The sequence below is a fragment of the Mustela putorius genome, unplaced genomic scaffold (assembly GCF_011764305.1).
Source record: "Mustela putorius furo isolate JIRA1106 unplaced genomic scaffold, ASM1176430v1.1 tig00000139_pilon_pilon_pilon, whole genome shotgun sequence".
Classification (NCBI taxonomy): domain Eukaryota; kingdom Metazoa; phylum Chordata; class Mammalia; order Carnivora; family Mustelidae; genus Mustela; species Mustela putorius.
In genome coordinates, this window is record NW_025421293.1 from 912,059 (window position 1) to 934,137 (window position 22,079).

Genomic DNA, 22,079 nt, shown 5'->3' on the forward strand with positions numbered 1-22,079 from the left:
CCCCGGGCAGCAGCGCCCCCCGTGTCCGCCCCGGGCAGCAGCGCCCCCCGTGTCCGCCCCGGGCAGCAGCGCCCCCCGTGTCCGCCCCGGGCAGCAGCGCCCCCCGTGTCCGCCCCGGGCAGCAGCGCCCCCCGTGTCCGCCCCGGGAGAGGGGCGCGGGCACATCTGATTGCTCAGTGTGTTTGAGTCCCTGGACAGACTGAGCACAGCACAGTACAGTGTGCATCCGTCCGTCGCACGTACCCTGAAGTGTTTTCAGACGTTTCTCCTTCATCACCTGCGGCTCCCGGAGGGCAAAGACTGTGTCTCGCTTGCCGCTGTGTCCCCAGCACCCGGCGTTGTCTACAGATTTGTTGTGGATCGAGGAAGCAAAAGCGCTGTGTTTGTCGTCTTAAAGGTTTGTTCCGAAAGAGCCAGGCAAAGTCATTACAGAAAAGGAAAGAACGTTTTCGAAAATGCAGTGTTTTCAGATAGTGAAATCCCCGGCAGGCACCTTGTCTGCACGTCCTTGCCAGGGAGAGCGAGTGATCTGTGGTCGCCCCAGCTTAGGGTCAGTGGGGGGAGCCACCCGGTCCTCCTGTGCTGGACCAGGGAGGGGCGTCCGGAGCTCAGGCTCCTGACTCGAAGGGGCAGTTCACTGAGCCCACCGTGTTCTGGACACTCTTCTGAGTGTAAACTCACTTTAGGTCATCGCCAATTGATGAGGCAGCAGTTGTGAGCCTCCTTCCGCAAACGCAGACCTTGACCTTGGGTGAAGCTAGGTAATCGCTCACATGTCTGAGCAAAGCCTTCCCGGTCGTGAGTCACAGAAACCTAGAGCTCAGTTTTGCAAAGGAACCGAAAAGGGAGGGGCAGGAAGGGGCAGGGAGCGTCCAGGGACGTTCTGCTGAGCCCAGTCAGACCTGCCACCAGAGCCAGGAGGACCTCGGACTTGGATCAGGAAGGAGCTGGGAGCCTGACAAACGCACCCCAGTGCATCCTTCCGGCCACTGCAGAATGGCTCCTTTCTCTCGGTTCTTCGTCCTTGTAGAGAAGGACGGTGGCCCCGTAGTAGCTCCTGAAACCCTGTGTTCCAGGGCCGGCCACCTGCTGAAGACCTGACCGTCGCTCCCAACTCTAAGCTTTTTACAGGGACAACTGCATCTTCTTAGTAGGGTCTGTGGCCAGGCCACACATACAGTTACAAGTTTCTCCATGTGTGGAAACCAAGGATTTCAACCACCTCCATTTTGACTTCAAAGCTTGTAATGCATTAAGGTCTTTCTAGCTATCTCTGAACTCAGCCACAGAGCCTGCAGGCAAAGCATCATTTCCCCGTGGGAAGTGAAACCACCTGCTCCAGCAAAGATGGCCCGGAGCCAGCCAGACCCCACCTGTGACTGATCCCAAGACAGTGATGACCTGACCTTTACGGCTGCCTGCCCGTGTCCTCTGACCTTTGTCCCACATTTTCCTATCAACCTGGACTATTTTCAGCATCTTGGAGACAGTATTTGAGACGCTAGTCCACTGCCTTCCCAGTGTCGGCCTCACTGGAATAAATTCCTTTCTTGTTTCACTGTCACTTGGCTCTCTGCGAGCGACTGGACCTGGTCCGTTTGGGGCCCCCGGAACCATATGCTCTCACACGCCTGTGCCCCAGCTCCAGAGAGACGGAACGACGGGTTCTAGACAAGCGATGGAAGGGTTGCGGGTTTGACAAACACTGAACATGCACTCGCTGCGTACCAAGTTGACGCAACTGGTAAGATTTAAATTCCCGTTTGTCCGAATTCATTTCAGACTTGGGGCTTCTTCTATCCTATAATGCTTTAAAACAAATCTATCTGATGCTTTCTTTTAGTTCCTTTAGCCTCCCCAGATGGTCATCAAGTTTCTAGAAAATGTTGCAGAAAGCTCGCAGGAATGAAAGGCTTTCCTTCATATGCATTTGGCTTCTCGGCTTTCCCGTGTCCCCATCCGAGCTCTGAACAATCTAAATACTTGTTCTTGGCTTATATTGACTTACAAACACATCTGAATCACTCGGAGAGATCACTGCAACAGACGATTGGGCCCTGCCCCCAGGTCTCTGATTCGTTAGGTCTGGAGCGAAGTTCAAGAATGTGTGTTTTTAACAAGTTCCCAAGAGGTTCTAATGCTGCGGGCCCGGGGACCGCACTTGCACAACTGCTGAACTGGAAGAGCCAAAGTCACGAGCGGGTCCCCAAGACACACGAGTCACACAAAGCTCTGTGTTTGTTTAGTTGACCCTTGAGCATCTTGGGTTGTCCTGTGTGGGTCCACTTATATGCAGGTTTTTCTGGTAAAGACAGTACAGTGCTGTAAATGTACTTTTCTTATGATTTTCTTTTTCTAGCTTACTTTATTATAAACACACAGTATATGATACACACGTGTAAACTATGTGTTAATCGACTCGTTCTGTTATTGGAGCTCTGGTTAACAGTACGCTATCAGTGGTTGAGTGTTTGGGGGTCCACAGTTACATGGATCTCGGACTTCTCGCTTCCCCCGGTGGGGAGGGCAGGGACCAGAACTTCTAACCCCTGAGCCATTGAAGGTCAGCTGTAATACAGAAAGGACTGAATTAGCAAACATGCAGGGAGAATTCAGCCATTCTCATTGTTTTGTTTGAGCAAATTTGGTAGAGAAATTGCTCAGAATTCTCTGAAAAGCTCTGAGTACACTCCTAATTTTTCTGCAAAACTTGAAGGTGGAACTGTACTGATTCTTACTGTAGAGAGCTGGAATCAGAAAATGCAACAGCTGTCATGAATTTTTAAAACGATGAAGACCTATAAGAGAGAGGTTGGTCATTTGACATTCTTTGGTCCTTTGAAGAGGAATCTGTTTTCCTGTGAACACATCTGAGAACGGGAGGCACCCAGGAGCCCTGGGCAGGGGTATTACGGAGTAAACAGAAATTTGGCGAATTACCCGGCCCCCCTGCCCGCCTTGCTCATGACGGCGTCTGCAAGTGCGCAGAGTGAGTGTGGGGGCTGGAGGCTGGAGGGTAGGGAGCCAAGGGGCACTTGGCATTTCACGGATTCTGCAGCTGTTTCTGAAATCAGAGTATCTATGAGGACAAAGTAGAGCCTTGAGAAGCAGCGAATGGAAACCTGAGCCAAGGAAACGTGAACTTGGAAAGAAGTGGATTGGCTAGAAATTCTGTGTTTTGCGGTAGACTTTGTCCCTATGCTGTTTACTTGCTATTCCTGAAGGAGGACGACTAATTTTTACATTAAAACGTCTGCTGGGGTGTTACACTGCCTCCTGCTCAGAAACCAGGTCTAACACGGTGAACTACCTTGAGGATACTTCCCTTCTACCAATCGCCTGGTAATAATTTCTGGTCAAAAGTTACACCTTGTGGGGTGCCTGGTCACTCAGTCGGTTGAGCACCTGACTCTTGGCTTCAGCTCAGGTCATGAACTTGGGGTCCTGGGACAGAGCCCCACGCTGGGCTCTGCACTCCCTGTGGCGTCTACTTGTCCCTCTCCCTTGCTCCCCCTTCTCCCCCCGCCTCTCTCCAGTAAGTTGTTGTTTTAAGTAACACAGCACAACCATGTAACTACTTTTGAGAAATGAGATTAGTATGTGGTTAAAAACTTACTCTTTATAGGCTCAGAAGTGTGACTCATGATGTGATCTACATTTTACATTTCTTAAGGCTCCAGCTTTTAAGATGAATAATGAGACAAACTTAAGGGGCTATCTAACCGTTGAACCTTCCTACTCAAGACGCAGCTAAATGAACATTCCCAGTGAGTAGGATTTTCAACCTGAAACACGGTCGAAGCTGGAGATAAAGTGTCAGCCCCATTGGCTAAAAATTATCTTCTGGGCCTTCAAGTTTAGATCATCTCCATGAAACAATGAACTTCACCGGGAACGTGGAGTCCGTGAGAACGCCACCTCAAGGACCAGCAGCAGAGGGGTAACTCACTGCAGCGTGACAGAAAGTGTGTGTTCCCAAGACATCCAGCAGGAACACTTCTTCTGACACTGTGAGGAACAGTTTGACTTTGCAATTTCCATTAATTATTTTTAAATGGGCCATTTCTGAGGAGCTGCATTAGCAGTGAATCGTGTCTGCTTGTAAAAGCCATCTGGGCCTGTTCAAATACAAAACTCCTTCAGTTAAAAACTTCCGTCCACAAAATACAACCACATTAATTTTGACTGAAACCCCAATTTGTATTCTACAACATCTTTTCTGAAGATAAGTAGATTTTAGAAAACTTGCATATTGTCCACTTAAGTGCTTATGTACCAAAATAATTGTATTCAGTTACTTCCCAAATCACGAAGACTTATCCGGTGTCCGTTGGAACAGGCCCTGTTCTAAGCACCCCTCGCGGGACTTGCTTCGCCCTGCTGAGAACCCCCTGGAGCACTGGACAGCTGCAGAGGAAAGGAGCCTGGAAGCGGTCTAGAAACACACGCTGTCATTCAATAAAAAATAGTGCTTTTACTGATTACATATAATTCCACTCTGTTAACATATATTATAAACTTTAAGGGTCAGAAACCGATGACGTTATGTTATTCTTTACCGGGAATCACGAAGGTTATGGCTGCATGGTCAGTGAGAACCACTTCAATCCTGGGTCACCCCAGAGCTACTTCCAGATGCTCAGGTCATCGTCTAAGCTATGGATGAGGCCACACTCTAGTTAAGTCAGAACAGGACATTATGTTTTCTTCAACAAACACTTCCTTTTTGTCTCCTGTCACAACATACAAAGTCTCTGTTTCCCCATGGACTTGCCTCAGATCATCTGCAGGCCGGAAAGTCCGGGCCACGAGACAGCAGCGAAACGCTCCTCTGCCCTCACTGTCTTGGATTTTTCATTTTTGCCCCAAACCCTACCTTATGACTAAAACTGAGCGAGCCCTGCAGCGCACTACCTATCAGAAGAGTGTGTCTGTGTACACAGGAGCACAAGGACGGACGTCAGAGTCTGAGCACGAGTCTGGCGGACCAGAGAGGAGGGACTGTGGGGAAGAGGGCGCTGTAGTGTTGAGCTGTGGAGCCTGTCGGGCGTCACTCCAGCTTCTCATCTCCTTCCTCCACGTCTTTCAGGCTGAGGACTTCCAAAGAACCTCGGCCCTTCGTCTCCTTTTTTATCAGCTCGTCGATTTCCCTGAAGCAGCCTGGGTCAACCAGACACACCTGAAACACGAACACAACTGCTCACCTCACGAAGACAGAGCCACACAGCACCACCATCCTGGGGACAATCACGCACTTTCCGAGTGTGCCCACTGCTCGAGCTCTACAGCGCAAGAGCCAAGACCATGCAGCGGGCACCGGACCGGGTTGGAGTCCAGCCTGTCTTTCCTCACCCCTCCCAGTTCTGATTTAAATTCTCATCAGCACAGTGCACTGCTGGTTTCAGAATTCGGGGATTCATGGCTTACACAGTAACATCTCGCGCTCATCCTAACAAGTGCCCTCGGTACCCCCCCATCATCCCTGTCTGTCTTCTATCCTCACGAAGAATCCCTTATGGTTTGCTTCCCTTTGCTGTTTTCTTTCCCCTCTCTTATGTTCATGTTTTGTTTCCTGAATTCCACATGTGCATGAAATCATGTATCTGACTTTCTCGGACTTATTTCGCTCGGCGTGACGGTCTCTAGCTCCGGCCACGCTGCTGCAGATGGCCCATCTCGTTCACTCTGATGGCCACACCACAGTCTACTGCACACGGACACTGCAACCTCCTTCTCCCTTCAGCAGCTGATGGACACTCGGGCTCACTCCGTAGTGTGGCTGTGGCTGCTGCTGCTGTGAACATCTGGGTGCATTACCTCTTCAAATCAGTGTTTCTGTACTCTCTGGGCAAACACCTAGTCCTCCAATCGCTGGATGTAGGTAGCCAGAGCAACCTCTGTCTCTAAGTGTGCGTGTGAGCCCTGGGCACAGGTGTCTGCTTCCTGCCTGAGGACGTCTGGATTCTTTGGCTACAAAGTGAATGGGACTAGAATACTATGGTTCTTTTGCACTAAAATTTAGCATGAACATTTAAAGTTTTGTGAAAGCACCGCTTTTTATGGACATCTGAAGGAGAAAAAGAAGCTCAAAGTCCCATTTAAAATCACATGTGAAGTTCTGAAAAGATCTGAGAACTTCAAAACGTCAGCTGTGCTGTTCCACGTTGCGGCGACCTGCACTCACCTGTCTAGAGCTCATTTATGCGGGAGCTCTTGCAGAATCTCAAGGCGTGAATTTGCAGACACCGGACCCTATACTGTGTCTAACACCGTGGGGACAGGACCCAGGACACAAGGTTTCTGTTGCTTCTACAAATGTCCTGTGGTAGGGGGTACCTGGGTGGCTCAGTCGGTTGAGCATCTGACCTGTGGTTTTGTCTCCGATCGTGAACTCAGGGCTGTGGGACTGAGCACAGGGTCTGGCTCCGAACTGAAAAGGGAGGCTGCTTGAGATTCTCCCTCTCCCTCTATCCCACAAACCCTCTCAAATAAATGCATCTTCAAAGAGAAAAAAAAAAATTCTGTGGTATATAAGACTGTCCAGCTTTTAGTCTTATTTCCAATTTTCTGTAACAGAACACTCCCTGTAAAATAGTCTCTCTTCCAAAATGAGCGCGGACTTAACAACAACAACAAGATCCCAAGTGTGCTTAACTCCAACTTAGTTTTACTTAGACCTCGACATTCTTACTTAATTCTGTGTCAGAGGTCTTGGGAATGTCTTATTGTTCATACCCTCTAAGTGTCTGTTACGCACTTATGACCACAAAACGGCACGACTTTGGTAAGACGGAAGCATGGGAACAAGAGTGTGTTCATCTTACAATCTCTAACTGTTGGCCGTAGTCCTCGCTCTCGACGACCTTGATCAGGGGCTTGAGCTTTTCTTTCAGCTTCTTCCCTTCGTTCACCGGGAGAAGGAACCGGAGCCTCATGTGGGCACGTTCGATCTGCATTTTCTCCTTTAACTGCTTTATCACCTCCAAAGCCTAGGAAGACAAAATGGACAATGATGGCCATTTCACTGCTGCTTCTGCTCCATTTTTTTGTAAGGGATCCAAAACCAAGCGGGTTCTATCTGGCTGAATCGGGCAACAGTCCTTAGGACACAGAGAACAGGTGTAACTGTAGGAAAAAAGTGATAAATTGGGACTTAAAGAAGACAAACCTTTGTGTTTCATAAAACAGTCAAGAAAGTGGAGAGACAACCCAGTGAAGAGAAGACACAAGCAGGTCGCACGTCTGATGAGGCACCAGCATCTAGAATGCGTACAGGACGCTTACGACTGGATGATGAAGACACAGATCATTAAGAAAGGGTCAAAGGACGCAGACCGTGTTTTCCCCACTGAGGACTAGGGTCAGTAAGCACATGAGAATATGCCGAAATCACAGGTATCAGGGAAATGCAAACCAAATCCAGAAGGATACACCCAGGACGGCTCTAGCAAAAAAGGCGGATTAATTACAAACATCATCAAAGACGTGGAGAAACCGGAACCCCTGGGCACGGACTGTGGGAACGTAAAATGCCTCGGCTCTTTCAGAAAATGGCAGGCAGTTCCTCAGAGTTAAATATAGCCACTGTATGACCCACTAATTCCATTTCTGGGTACAGAGAAATGCAAACATGTACACACAAAAGCGTACGCACAGAATTTCGTAGCAACGTTATCAGCTAAAAAGTAAAAACCACCCAAATATCCACCAACAAAATACACTCTTTCCGTCAATGGTCACTACTGAGTCCTAAAAAGGAATGAGCACTGACGTACTGTAACAGGTGTGAACCTTCAGAGGCCACTTGATTCCATTTCTACGAAATGTCTGGAATAGAAAAGTCCGCAGAGACAAAAAACAAATTTGCCAAACACTCGTGAGAGGAAGGAAACAAGGAGTGACTGCTAATGGTGACAGGGTTTCTTCTGGGTGGTGACAGAAATGTTCTCAAATTAGGTGACAGAAATGTTCTCAAATTAGGTAACAGGGAAGGCCGCACAAACTTCGTGAACATGCCACTGAATTACACCCTAGAAAAAGATGACTTTTTTGTGTGGCACATGAAATATGTGTAAATAAAAAAATACAAAATACAGAGCTGAAATGATTCTTTAGAAATCCAAGTTTTGGGGTGCCTGGGCGGCTCGGTCAGTTAAGTATCTGACTCTTGGCTTTGGCTCAGGTCATGGTTTCACGTTTGTAGGATCCAGCCCTGTGGTGGGCTCCACGCTCAGTGTGGAGTCCGCTCGAGACCCTCTCCCTTTCCTCTGCCCCTCCCCCCACTCGAGCGCACACTCTCTCCTATAAATAAATCCATCTTTAAAAAAAAAACCCCAAGTTTTATCTTTAAAGGACTGGTTCGGAAGGAAGAGGGAGCCGCAGTACATCTGTGCTAAGAAAGAATTCTGCTCTTCCTCCCTACAACCCCTTCATTTCCTTCCCCGTCCCAAAACCTCTGCCCCACTACTTCTGAGTAGTACCGTGTTACAGGTCATTTTCATATTTTCTTCAGAGGAAACGGACTTTTATTTGATACTTTCTGACACTGAAAACCGCTCACCTGCTGTTTTGTACTCTTATTGGCTTTGACCGAATAGTGGATGTCCTTCATGGCTCTCTCAATCAGGATAACCGTGTACGGTCTCTTCGTCTCAGGGTTCACACACTTGTCGGCTACGATGGTTGCTATGTCCCTGAACATCTGCTCCAGCTGCGTCTGCCGCTCTTTATCTGACACCTGGACCTCCCCTTTACTCAATATCTAGAAAACCAAACAGATTTAAGAAAACAAGGTTTTCAGTGTACGTTATTTGTGAACTAACCACAGGAATTAACAACTTGGGGAGAAATTAAACCCCATCGTCCTCAGCTACTGATACACCAGTAAGGGTCTGAGCTGCACCTACAGGAGACACTGGATTAACTTGTGCCGTCAGATCTTGTATGTAGGTGGGGCAGGGGAAAAGGCAATATTGCACAGGTGGTCAATGGTGAAAACCTTGAAATTCTACCTTCAGGTACATTATGCTAAAAATATATAAACGGACAAAGTACAGCAGGTCAGTAGAAACTTAATTTTGGAGGGTGTGGCAAGATTGTTCATGTCCTGAATTATTAAAAATGATGCCACACAGTAAAAAACCCAAACGATGTGATTAAGAGCGGAGAACCTCAACAGGCAGTTCCCAAGGAAGACATATGGACGGCCAACAGACGGACAGAAGGAGGCTCACGTCCCCATCTGGGCAACGCCAGTCAGAACCAGTCACCACCGCGCGCCTGTCGCAGTTACTGGAGCAAAAAACCCAAACCAGGAAACGGTGAGTGTTGTGGAGCCGAGGAGAAGGGGAGCCCCTCGCACCGCTGGTGGCATGGAAGCGGGCAGGCGCCGTGAGACCGAGGCCTGCACTACGGAGCGGTAACAGCAAACGGACGTGCGCACCGACGGGTCAGGCAGGCACGGCACAACGCACGTGTGCAGACGTGCGGACACACGCAGGAGCATGACTCAGCCATGGGAAAGCCCGAGTCCTGCCACTTGCAGGGACAGGGACAGCCCTGGAGGGACGGTGCGGGGAAGGACGGGCACCGCGGACCTCACTCCGGTGCGACGCAGGGACAGCCAACAGGGACGAAGGAAACCCCCGCGGACGCTCAGCAGTGAGCTGGCGGGGCCGGCCGGGCGAGTAGGGACCGAATGAAACGGCGACAGGGGCTCGAGGTCCGGCATCCACGTAGCAGAGACGTCCCAGGCCACAGGGGCGTCCGCGCACGGGCTCGGCAGGACCGCAGCAGCGCTGCTGGCGGACGGGCGGTGACCGCGACAGGCAGTGACCGCGACAGGCGGAGACCGCGACAGGCAGTGACCACAGGCGGTGACCGCGACAGGCGGAGACCGCGACAGGCAGTGACCGCGCCAGGCGGAGACCGCGACAGGCAGTGACCGCGTGCCAGGCAGTGACCGCGACAGGCGGAGACCGCCCCAGGCGGAGACCGCGACAGGCAGTGACCGCCCCAGGCGGAGACCGCGACAGGCGGAGACCGCGACGGGCAGTGACCGCGACAGGCGGAGACCGCGCCAGGCAGTGACCGCGACAGGCGGAGACCGCGCCAGGCAGTGACCGCGACGGGCGGAGACCGCGACGGGCGGAGACCGCGACGGGCGGTGACCGCGACGGGCGGAGACCGCGCCAGGCAGTGACCGCGACGGGCGGAGACCGCGACAGGCAGTGACCGCGACGGGCAGTGACCGCGACGGGCGGAGACCGCGACAGGCAGTGACCGCGACGGGCAGTGACCGCGACGGGCGGAGACCGCGACAGGCGGAGACCGCGACGGGCGGAGACCGCGACAGGCAGTGACCGCGACGGGCAGTGACCGCGACGGGCAGTGACCGCGACGGGCGGAGACCGCGACAGGCGGAGACCGCGACAGGCAGTGACCGCGACAGGCGGAGACCGCGACAGGCAGTGACCGCGACAGGCGGAGACCGCGACGGGCGGTGACCGCGACGGGCGGAGACCGCGACGGGCAGTGACCGCGACGGGCGGAGACCGCGACGGGCGGAGACCGCGACGGGCGGAGACCGCGACGGGCGGAGACCGCGACGGGCGGAGACCGCGACGGGCGGAGACCGCGACGGGCGGAGACCGCGACGGGCGGAGACCGCGACGGGCAGTGACCGCGACGGGCGGAGACCGCGACGGGCAGTGACCGCGCCCACCGCGCCGCGCACCGACACGAACGGCACCGCACGGCAGCGGTTTCACGTAGAAGAGGGCTTGCGGGGGCTCCGGCACGGCGGTCCGACCCCGACTCAGCTCGGGTCACGCCCTCAGGCCGGGCTCGGCTCCGCTCAGGCCCCCCCAGCCCCCGCCCCGCCCCGGGACCGGCCGCGGCTCACCTGCTTGCAGACCGCGGTCTGGTCGTCCGTCCCGAACGCGCTCAGCAGGTCCTCCTTCTTGGCCACCTGCCCCTTGGACACGTTCACGAACACCGAGTGCGTCTGCAGCACCTCGTCCAGGTCCTTCTCGCTGCCGACGGCGGGACCCGCGCTGCCTCAGCGTCCGGCCGCCCCAGCCCCCGGCCGCCCCCGCGCGCGCCCCGAGCCCCGAACCGCGGCCGCCGCCCCGCCCCTCCCCGGGCGCGAGCCGGAAGCGCCGAACCGGGCGGGGGGTCCCGGGGCCCGACGGCGGCGGAGGGGACCCTGCGCCCGCGGACCGCGGCCGACCCCGGCGACAGCAGCGGCGCCACGAGCCCTTCGGCCGCGGGGCCCCCCACCGCCCCTCGCGCGGAAGGACCCGGGCCCGGGGCGTCCCGGCCGCGCCCCGCGCCCCCCGCGCCCCCGGCCACGCCCCCGCGCCCCCGGCCACGCCCCCGGCCACGCCCCCGCGCCCCCGCCCGCCCGCCGCACTCACACGCCGCTGCGCCAGCTGACCACTTTGTTGCGGTAGCACGCGATCTCGAAGCGCTTCCCCGCGCGCTTCATGCGCACCACCGCCACGTTGGTCAGGCGGATCTGGTTGGTGGGGGTGAAGATGGACATGGCCGCCGCGCGCAGGCCGGGCCGAGCCGCCGAGGACCACCCGCGCTCGCTGGGGAGCCCCGGGCCGCGCGGCTCCCCACACCCGGCTGACCTACGTCGCCGGCGTCGGGTGTGCCGGAAGTCGGGGGAGGAAAAGGGAGCAACGACGCCTGCGCGCGGCGGGTTTTACGACGTCGTTCCGCAGAGGACCAGCGAGGCTCTCTTCCTTCACGTGATGCACTTCCGCCAATGAGCTGCGCCGCCCTGGTTGGTAGTGCACGGGCTGTTTCTGCAACCGGGCGGAAACGCGACGTCCGCCCCTCTTGGTTCCGCAGAGCTCGGGGCCACCGCACCTTAAGTCTTTTTTGCGGGAAAACTAAGGTGAAGTTGAGAAAAAAGGAGGACGAACCCCCGCGAGCGCATCGCCCCGCTTCAACGGCGATCAGCGCTCTACCGGCCTTCTGTCCTGCCCCTTTTTGCGTTGGGGTAGACTACAGCCGGTTACGTTAGCTTTAAGTGCGTCCGTGTCTATTCCTTCCAGGCGCGCCCGGCAAGATCAGCGCATCGCCGGTCCACACCACAGTCCCCGAAACAAGCCCTTTCTATGGTCGCCGCGCTCCCAACGAGGACCGGCCGCGGCCGCGCACGCCGTCGGGCGGACGCTGCCCTCTGCCCGCGCGGCTCTCGCCGGTCTCTCCCCGACGCCGCGCCCCCTGGCCCAACCCCCCCGGACACGCCCCTTGCGCCTCCGCACCAATTCGGGAGCTTCACCCGGAGCCGTGGGCGGCGCTTCCCTCGGGGCACGCCCCTTCCCGTCGGAGCCAATCCCGACGCGCCGGCGACCGGCATGGCGGCCCCCAGCGCTGAGGCGGCGGAGCGCGCTCGCCCGGCTTCAGGGTAGCTCGGCGGCCTCCGTGCGCGCGCCGGCGCCGGGCGCTCCCGGTCTGCGGTCCCGGGGCCTGTGCGCCGCGGGCGGGCTCTCAGGAGCATGGGTAGGGCCCTCGGCGGGCGGCGGGAGGAGGGAGGAGCCGCGTCCCCGGAGCGTCTCCCCGCGGAGCGCGGTGCGCGGGCCCGGGCTTCGGCGCTTGCTGCCGCCGGCGGGGGCCGCGGGGCGCGGGGGGGCGGGGCGCGGACCGGGCTTGTCCCCGCGGCCTCGGGATGGGCCCGGACGGGACCGAGCGTCCGACCGGAGTCCTCCTCCCCGCGTGCGCCGGGCCGCCGACCCCGCCCCCGACCCCGCCTTCCGGGCTCGCCTCTGACCCGCGTGCGGGTCCCACCGGGAGGCTCGGCCGGTTTCCGGCTGCGGGAGGGGCGGCGCGGGGTGCGGGCGGCGGACCCCGTGCGGGCGGCGGGGTGTCCGAGGCGGAAAGCTCCGCGGAGGGAGCGCCGCGCAGGCCCCGCGCGGGGTGTCAGCGTCGCGGGCTCCGAGCGCCGTGTCCCGCGTGCGGTGTCCTGTCGCTCCGGTGCGCGGTCCGTGCGGTGTCCTGTCCCGGTGCGCGGTCCGTGCGGTGTCCTGTCCCGGTGCGCGGTCCGTGCGGTGTCCTGTCGTCCCCGGTGCGCGGTCCGTGCGGTGTCCTGTCGCTCCGGTGCGCGGTCCGTGCGGTGTCCTGTCGCTCCGGTGCGCGGTCCGTGCGGTGTCCTGTCGCTCCGGTGCGCGGTCCGTGCGGTGTCCTGTCGCTCCGGTGCGCGGTCCGTGCGGTGTCCTGTCCCGGTGCGCGGTCCGTGCGGTGTCCTGTCGCTCCGGTGCGCGGTCCGTGCGGTGTCCTGTCGCTCCGGTGCGCGGTCCGTGCGGTGTCCTGTCGCCCGGTGCGCGGTCCGTGCGGTGTCCTGTCCCGGTGCGCGGTCCGTGCGGTGTCCTGTCCCGGTGCGCGGTCCGTGCGGTGTCCTGTCCCGGTGCGCGGTCCGTGCGGTGTCCTGTCGCTCCGGTGCGCGGTCCGTGCGGTGTCCTGTGTCCGGTGCGCGGTCCGTGCGGTGTCCTGTCGCTCCGGTGCGCGGTCCGTGCGGTGTCCTGTCGCTCCCGGTGCGCGGTCCGTGCGGTGTCCTGTCGCCCGGTGCGGGTCCGTGCGGTGTCCTGTCCCGGTGCGTGCGCGGTCCGTGCGTCCTGTCGTCCGTGCGGTCCGTGCGGTCCGTGCGCGGTCCGTGCGGTGCCTGTCGCTCCGGTGCGCGGTCCGTGCGGTGTCCCTGTCCCGGTGCGCGGTCCGTGCGGTGTCCTGTCGTCCCCGGTGCGCGGTCCGTGCGCGTGTCCTGTGCGGTGTCCTGTCCGGTGCGCGGTCCGTGCGGTGCCCTGTCCCGGTGCGCGGTCCGTGCGGGTGTCCTGTCCCGGTGCGCGGTCCGTGCGGTGTCCTGCCGTCCCCGGTGCGTCGTCCGTGCGGTGTCCTGTCGTCCCCGGTGCGCGGTCCGTGCGGTGTCCTGTCGCTCCCGGTGCGCGGTCCGTGCGGTGTCCTGTCCCGGTGCGCGGTCCGTGCGGTGTCCTGTCCCGGTGCGCGGTCCGTGCGGTGTCCTGCCGTCCCCGGTGCGTCGTCCGTGCGGTGTCCTGTCGTCCCCGGTGCGCGGTCCGTGCGGTGTCCTGTCGCTCCGGTGCGCGGTCCGTGCGGTGTCCTGTCGCTCCGGTGCGCGGTCCGTGCGGTGTCCTGTCCCGGTGCGCGGTCCGTCGTGCGGTGTGTCCTGTCGTCCCCGGTGCGCGGTCCGTGCGGTGTCCTGTCGCTCTGGTGCGTCGTCCGTGCGGTGTCCTGTCGTTCCGGTGCGCGGTCCGTGCGGTGTCCTGTCGTGTCCCGGTGCGCAGTCCTGTTTTGTCTTGTCGCTCCGGTGCGCGGTCCGTGCGGTGTCCTGTCCCGGTGCGCGGTCCGTGCGGTGTCCTGTCCCGGTGCGCGGTCCGTGCGGTGTCCTGTCCCGGTGCGCGGTCCGTGCGGTGTCCTGTCGTCCCCGGTGCGCGGTCCGTGCGGTGTCCTGTCGCTCTGGTGCGTCGTCCGTGCGGTGTCTTCTCGCTCCGGTGCGCGCGGTCCGTGCGGTGTCCTGCCGTCCCCGGTGCGCGCCGTCGGTGCGGTGTCCTGTCGCTCCGGTGCGGGCCGCGCCGCTTCTGTCGGCGTCCGACCGGTCTGTGAAGGCGAAGGTCGTTTGTGTCCTTTCGGCTGGGCTGAGCCGCGTTGTGCGCTCGCAGTCAGGTCACTCGTGCGTGTCCCTCCCACGCAGATCCCGCGGGCGCCTGGGACTCCGCGTCGCCCTGGGTCTCGCTGTGGACAAACAGGTTTTACGTGTACGTGGGCTTGGCCTGTGGCATCAGCCTGTGGATCTGCTTCCAGATGGTCGTCGGGAGGCGGGTAAGCGGTTCCTTCCTCCCGGGCCCACGGCCGGGCCGGATTCGCAGGGTGTCGGGGCCGGTTCTCGTTTGGAAGAGCTGGGAGGAGCCTGCACTTTCGTGTGGTCTCTAGACTTCTTTTTATGCCTAAAGCACTTATTCTCGTTCTTAGAGTCTCAGTTACTGTGGACTAAGTTAAATACGTATGTGTTGAGGGGCTGTGGGTGTCTCGCTCTTGAGTTGCGGGAAGGCCCCGCAGTGGAGAAGTAAACTTGTAAAGAAAGTATCTGCTCCCAGTCCCCACAGGGCGGGGATCTCCTCCTGCCTCACCCCTGACTCAGGATCCAGCGTAGCTCCTGCTGTCCCTTCGCTGAAGCCCCTCTCCCGGGGGTGTATGCGGGTTTTTCCTGGAGGGAGTGGGGTCTTCCTAGTCTCAAGGAGCCTGGGTCCGGCCTTTCAGGGACCCAGCTGTATACCCACGGGTCATTATTTGAGGAGGACACCAGAGGGACCAGGAGAAGAGTAAAGTTCCGTCGGTGTCTGCTCGTTTTCATCCCTGTTGAAGTTGGGAGAGGATTCGGACCTGATGGACTTTGTGCACGTGTTTGTCTTCCAGGACAAGAGCTCCCAGGAGAAATCTGTTCCAAAAGCAAGCCGGGATTTGGGGACAGATGGTTCTATCCCTCTTCAAAGGAAGGAGGTCTCCGTGTCCGGGGTGAAGATTTTCTATGGTTCCCAGACCGGAACCGCAAAGGTGAGAACCTCATGCGGTGCTTTTCCTTGGGTTTCCTGATCTTGTACAAGATCCCTTGAAAGTGTCCACTAACAGCGTACGGAATAGGTCTTCTAATTTTTTTTTTCATCTTCTTTTTTCCCTTTTCCAGCTTACATCTTTCCTTTCTGGGGTGCCGGGTGGGTTTTTATTCCTTGGGCCCAGTTCCAGCGGGTTGGTGGTGTAACGAAGGGTCTCTGTTCTGAAGCTTACCTCTGCCCCCGCAGAACAGAGTTCGAAGCCTGTTACGGATGGTGCACGTAGAAGTAGGGGACAGTGAAAAGACAGTGTCCGCAGCGGTGTCCCGGGTGCGGCCTGACTTTCACAACTTCACACGTCCACTTAGTAAAGTGTATTTTGTTTAATAGTGTTGAGTGGTTGACCATAGTTACCGAATAGTGTTTAAATTAGATCCGTGCTGCAGATGTATACGCCGCCGGCTTCCTGGTTAATGAGGGCCACAACTGTTCAGTGCTTTCTAGGAGAGGATTCTAAGGTGGACGTGAAAATGAAGTTTAAGAAAAAAGTCAGTGTCCAGTTATTTTTGTGTCGGACTGAAGAGGGGTGCACTGCCCTCCTGTGGACATTTGCACAGTAATATTTCTTGGTTTTCTGGAAGTGCAGCGAAGGTTCGGTTCCCCACTTCTTAGCTGAGGGTCTCGTAGTGCCAAGTTCAGCTGTAAGCAACAGAGGTGGGAAACCGGTAGAAATGTGAAAAAGGCATCCGAGCAGCCAAAATGAAGTCCTTTTATGTTATTTATAGAAGATCTCATTCATAGCCTCTCTCGTGCGTGTTTTTAATGTTTTCTAGAAGATCAGATCAGTACTTGCGGTTGTCCGAAGTCCAGGTGCGAGGAGGAGGGTTCGTAATGAAAAGTGCTCTCTAGTGAATCTCCTTTGAGCTGTTCCGTGTTTTGGGTTCCTCTGATGGCTGTTTTTTTAACCTGCGTGTGCTGTGTTTCTAGATTATTGATGTTAAAGTTACCGACTCCGTATAGTAATTAACGTAGACACTCCTCGGATCTCACTGGCTTTATCCTGGGCCACCTCTTTGCTGATACGGGTTGGACGACCCTGCTTGAAGCTGTGCCACTGGGGTTTCTTTACTCTGCTTTCACACTGAGTGGGTTCCTGTCTGGGTGGGGGAGATCAGCTTTTCCTTACAATTTCGAAGGTGTCACTTCACTGTCAGAGCTGGTCTCCTCATTCCTTTGTCGATGATTTAATTTCTTTTGTTTCTGGAAGCTTTTAGAATAATTTCTTTGTCCTTGATGTTTCAGACTTTTTTCTGTTTTACTCGTTTTCTTGAAAGAGCGCGCACGCACGCACAAGCAGAGGGAGAGCAGAAGCAGGCTCCCCGCTGAGCAAGGAGCCCAGTGTGAGGCTCAATCCCAGGACTCAGGATCATGACCCAAGCCCCAGGGCAGATACTTAGCCGACAGAGTGCCCCAAGCACCCCTATGTTTGGAACTTTATTGAGGCAGTGTCTAAGTTGGCTCTTCTTTTTAGCTGTTGTGCTGGACATTTGGGCTCTTTAGAAGATTTGTGAGCATTTCTGTTAAGATTTCCTGGGAAAAATTATTTCCCCTCGATTTTATTTAATTTTTTTTTCCTTTCTGGGACTGTTGTTGGTTGAATGTTAGAGCTTTTGGATGGCTTCTTTGTCTTAAATCTTTCCTCTTTTGTAACTTTTTCTTTCTTCTCTGGTTTGTGAGATTTCAATTCCAAACCTTCTTTTTTGAATGTTTAATTTTGGCTGTTATGTTTTTAGTTGCAAAAACACCACTTTTTTTCAGCTTTTATATTATCTTATTAGTAATTTGAGAATATATCCCTGTAGGGGCACCTGAGTGACTCAGTTGGTTAAGGATCTGTCTTTGGCTCAGGTAGTGATCCCAGGGTCTTGGAATCGAGCCCAGCATTGGGCTCCTGTTCAGCGGGGAGCCTGCTTCTCCCTCTGCCTCGTGGCTCCCCTGCTTGTGTGCTCTCTCTCTCTCTGTCTCTCAAATAAATAGTCTTAAAAAAAAAGTATATCTCAGTGAATTCGTTTCTTCTGTTCCCTGATTTGTCTGCTTTCTCACTTTTTCTGTTGCTGCTGTTTCTCCTTCCTGTTGATTGTTCTTAGGATCTTCTTAGTGATCCAGGGTTTTCTGTTAATGTAGAAGAGAGACCGATGGGGTAGCTGTTGTGGATTTTCTCCGGTGCTGTGTGCACGGATTTGTGTTCTCGAATTCCAGATCTGCTCTGCGTCGTGGCTCGGGGCAGGCCACGCTCCCTATCGGCCCCACCTACTGCCACATCAGGGTTTTTGTTGTTGTTGTTTTTCTTTAGGAATCAAGCTCCTTGAGTGTGTCTGTGCCCGTAACTCCAACTCTCTAATTTCCCTGCGCCTGTGGGCCTTGGGCTGCTCTTGTAAGGCTTGCACAGCCCGACATGTTCCCAGCGACTTCCATGGTGCTCAGTAATTCTCACTCTTCGTCTGCCTTGGCGCAATTCTCTCCTCCTCAGCCAAGGCTCGTCTTCCTCACCATTTGCAGATTTCTCCTCGTTTCTTGACCTTGAAAGACAAGAGTGTCCCAAGGCACGGTCCCTGAGACCCTGTCTTCATTTGCACTTGCTCTAAGGGATCTTGTCATCAGCTTCCCATTCTTATTCATTAGCTGTAACTTGGCAGCCTTTTTCTATAAAGGGCAAGGTATTTTATTTTATATGCTGTGTTTTTAGGTTTGCAGTTTTTGTCGGCCATGTGCCTCATTGCGTCTGCTTAGCTCTGCGCTGTAGTGCGGAAGCGGCTGCAGACCGCGGGTGAATGAGCGGCACGACGGGGTCCCGGGAGCTGTTACCCACGGACACAAATGAGGAACTGGATCTGACCTGCACGCCGTCGTCTGTGTCCGTTTCTAATCTGAACCGTTCCCCTCAACTCGTCTCTCCTGCCTAGTGGGCTATCGTAGGTCTCCATGTGACGTCCGGTAGGCATCTCAACATTAGTACGCTTCAACTGAACTCCCCCTGCCTTTTTCTTAAGTAGATTTGTCAGAAAGAGGGAGAGAGAGAGCACAAGCAGGGGAGCAGCAGGCAGACGGAGAAGCAGGCTCCCTGCTGAGCAAGGACCCTGACTCGGGGCTCCATCCCGGGGTCCTGGGATCATGACTTGAGCCGAAGGCACAGGCTTAACCGATAGAGCCGCCCAGGCGTCCCACTGAACTCCCCATTTTTCTTTCTTCCCCGTAGAACCCTTACCATTTCAGTAAACGGCAGCGCCGTCTTCCCAGTTGTGTCCAGTTGACCAGTTACAACAACAAATCTTTGAATTCTCGTGTTTTCCCTGCTACCCCCATGCCCTTTGTAGCAAATGCTGTTTGTTCTACTTTCAGAATGCATCCAGATGCCGGTCGCTTCTCAGCACTCTGGCTCACGGCACCCTCTGCCTTTGTCTGGGTCACTGCGGTGCCCTCCCTGCTGGCCGGTCCCCTTCATTCAGTGCTGCTCAGCGCCTCCCCGGCCTCAGTGTCCTCTCCGCCCGGCAGCTCGAGGACTTCGAAAACTTATGCGAAATCACATTCCCTTCAGCTTAAAACCCAGCAATGCCCTCCTTGTTCACTTAGAGTGAATCCGAGCCCTCCCAGTGGCCGGAGGCCCTCGCACCCGATTCTCCACCGTCTCTCTCTCTCCTTTTTTTTTTTTAAGATTTTATTTATTTATTTGACAGACAGAGATCACAAGTAGGCAGAGAGGCAGGCAGAGAGAGAGGGAGGAAGCAGACTCCCTGCTGAGCAGACAGTCCGATGTGGGTCTGGATCCCAGGACCCTGGGATCATGACCTGAGCTTTGGCAGCAGCTCAACCCACGGAGCCCCCCAGGCGCCCCCTCCACCGTCTCTTTTACCTCTTGTCCTTGGTCCTCACGTCTCCAGTCCAGTTGACCTCCCTGCCAAGCCTGCTCCCTCCTGTGGGCTCCCTCCCACCCGTTGCTCTGCGTGGGGCAGTCTCGTGGCTGGTCTCCCGCGTGCTTCAGGCTCGGCTCAAGTCTGTCGCACCACATACGTGTCGTTTCTCCGCACTGGCCATCCAGTTGTGACACGAACAACGCAGAGTTTTTGTCAGACTCCACGGGTGTAAGGATGCAGTCTGCGTGGTTGTCTCCGCTTCAGGTGCCAGTCCCACGTCCCAGGGGCCACCTGTGCTTGTGACTGGACCAGCTCTGAAGTGGACCCTGCTGTCCTCTCCTTAGATTCGATCGTTTCCTAGAAGGATTCGCAGAATCGGGAATTGGTCCGACTAACTATGCTTCCCAGTTTTAGGAAGGATACGAGGCAGACGCAGACAATGTTAGACTCGCGCAGGGCAAGGTTTGGCGGGGAGGGTGGCTTGGAGCATCCGTGCGCACTCTGTGCCCACCATCGCTTCAGCACAGCAGCACCCACAGACTCCCTGAGTCCCGTCATTTAGGGGCTTTACTGGACATTCCAAATCCTAGGCCATGGACTATTGAACTCACTGGGAGCAACAGTGCTGAAAATTCTAAACCTTTAATCACATAGTGGTTTTGTGGTGACCGGCCCCCAGCCCGGGGCTACCTGGGGCCTGCCTGCCCATGAGTCCTCTCATCAGCTCACCAAAGCCAGGAAGTGCCAAGTGTTTTAGTGCCAGGAACTAGGGAGAAAGACCGAATATTTATTTATTTTTTATCTCATGCGCCCATCCTGACCCTCCCTGTGTAAAATAACAGTTGTCCCCATGCCTGTCCTTCCCTGTGTTCTCCGCCCTTACCCTGACTTACTTCTGCCATAGCACTGGGCCTCACCTGACCAGCTGTGTCTTTTCTGATTTCCACGTCTGCTCGTCTCTGTCCGCTAGAACGGGAGCTCCCGGCAGGGACTCTGTGCGTCGTGTCACTGTTGGGTCATTCCGCCCAGGACGGACTCTGCGTGGTAGATGCCCATGAAAGTAACGGATGCTTGGTGGGCCTCGCTCTCGTCCTGGGAGGTGGGGAGCGACAGGTAGCCGGTGGGTGTTCTGTGGGAGGTGAAGGGCGGATGCTGCCTGGGCTTGGAGGGCATCTGTCCCGTCTACAAGCTGCTGCTCGTTCCTCTGTGCCCTGGGCTTCCCTCCTGGCTCCGCTGTCGTGGCTGTTCCTGAGCCCAGAGTCTGTCCGGGGTTCTGTCAGACATACGGACTCTCCCCTCGGGCTTTCTGCTCCCTGTCAACCTGCTTCTGTTTGCTTTCTCTCTTCCAGAAGTGTGTCACGTTTCTCCTGTGTCACATTCTCTCCCCTCTTCAGGATTTCTTATCACCCGGTGTCTATTCTAGCGGCACAAGGCGCCGGATCGCCAAAAGCCCGTTTAGACTTTGTGCCGGATGTGTCCGTACAGAGTGAGAACCGCGCAGCCGAACGGCTGACTTGTGGAAGTGGGAGAAGTGAGAGTGTGTTTGTGTCTATGATGCTAAACGTTTGTCAGTAGAAAGGCTCACGATAAATGTTCCTTTGGCAGCTGGCGTAAGTGAAGACTGTGTTTTGCTTGTTTAGCTTCTTGAGGTCTTTGTGTGATTTTTTTTCTTTTTTTTTCCTCTACTAGGGATTTGCAGCAAGTCTTGCTGAAGCAGTTACCTCCCTAGATCTGCCTGTGGCCGTCGTCGATCTGAAAGACTATGACCCAGATGATCATCTCGTGGAGGAGGTTGGTGATTGGGTCCTGTTTTCCTTCAGTCCAGACTGAAGGATTGACCTCCTGCGTTCCAGGATGAATAGAATCTTCAGAATAAATTAATTTTTGTGCTAAGGCATTTGAGCTGGTTGAGTTTGCAGCGTCAGAGGTGCTGGGTGTGGTGTGGGACCCGTCCCTCTGGCGTGCGGTCTTCCCTGTGGCGGGAGTGAGGGTGGGAAGGGGTGGTGGTTTGACGTGCCCTCCTCCCTCCTGCTACCGACCCCCTAGTCGACCGAAGGTGGTTGATGGCACGTGCTGAGCCTGTGACCCACGTGTGCGCTGAGAGGTCGGAGCCGCTTGCGTAGCAGAAGGGTATGGATTGTGACGTCAGAGAAACCTCTTATTACCTGTGTGACGTCCCTGCGTCACTTAACATCTACGTGGGTGTAATTTCTTCCCCTGAGAAATCCCCTTCCTTTTAGCTGTGCTCAGGGTGTGGTCCTTGAATGGGCAGTATCCGCATCTCCTGGGAACTTGGAAATGCAGCCCAGCCCTGGATGTGGGACAGTAATTTGACAGGTGCTCTAGATGATTCTGAAGCTCGTAGAGCAGGGGTCGATGCACTTCTCTTAGAACGGCCCAGATGGTAAACATCAGCTTTTGTGCAGCCGTGGGCAGTACGTAATGGATGAGTGTGGCTGTGTCCCGATAGCGCCGTATGAGACAGAACAGAACGAGCTGTGAGCCGGACTGCGCCAGTGGGACATCGTTTGCGGATAGCCCAGCTGTGGCCGTTTCTTTCTCCCGTAAGAGAATAGTGGAGTGCAAATGAGCGAGCTTG

At 56.0% G+C, this 22,079-nt stretch overlaps 2 protein-coding genes across 9 annotated transcripts in view; one reads left to right on the plus strand and one right to left on the minus strand.

The window, feature by feature from the left end:
- Nucleotides 1-4,454: 4,454 nt before the first annotated feature.
- Nucleotides 4,455-12,181, minus strand: SBDS (SBDS ribosome maturation factor). The gene is made up of 5 exons (XM_045074917.1): nt 11,418-12,181; nt 10,904-11,033; nt 8,561-8,761; nt 6,825-6,989; nt 4,455-5,179 (listed from the first exon to the last, which is right to left on the minus strand). Exons 1-5 carry the CDS (start codon nt 11,543-11,545, stop codon nt 5,051-5,053), a joined length of 753 nt encoding a protein of 250 aa, XP_044930852.1. The 5' UTR covers nt 11,546-12,181; the 3' UTR covers nt 4,455-5,050.
- A 150-nt stretch (nt 12,182-12,331) lies between these two features.
- LOC101692945 (S-adenosyl-L-methionine-dependent tRNA 4-demethylwyosine synthase TYW1) overlaps nt 12,332-22,079 on the plus strand; it is a 201,127-nt gene continuing 191,379 nt past the window's right edge. For 6 of the 8 annotated variants that reach the window (XM_045074908.1, XM_045074913.1, XM_045074914.1 and 3 more), the window contains exons 1-4: nt 12,390-12,516; nt 14,714-14,841; nt 15,436-15,573; nt 21,170-21,271. In XM_045074908.1, the coding sequence (XP_044930843.1) occupies nt 12,513-12,516; nt 14,714-14,841; nt 15,436-15,573; nt 21,170-21,271 (372 nt within the window). In that variant the 5' untranslated portion in view covers nt 12,390-12,512. Of the gene's footprint in view, nt 12,517-14,713; nt 14,842-15,435; nt 15,574-18,315; nt 18,564-21,169; nt 21,272-22,079 lie in introns of those variants that run through there. The other 2 variants (XM_045074911.1, XM_045074916.1) reach the window with 2 other exon arrangements.

Coding starts and splice junctions, on each gene's coding strand:
- SBDS (XM_045074917.1), bottom strand. CDS start 11,545: ATGTCCATCTTCACCCCCACCAACCAGATCCGCCTGACCAACGTGGCG. Junction 8,762..10,903: donor AGACCGCGGTCTGCAAGCAG/GTGAGCCGCGGC, acceptor TTGGTTTTCTAG/ATATTGAGTAAAGGGGAGGT. Junction 6,990..8,560: donor ATAAGAGTACAAAACAGCAG/GTGAGCGGTTTT, acceptor TTGTCTTCCTAG/GCTTTGGAGGTGATAAAGCA.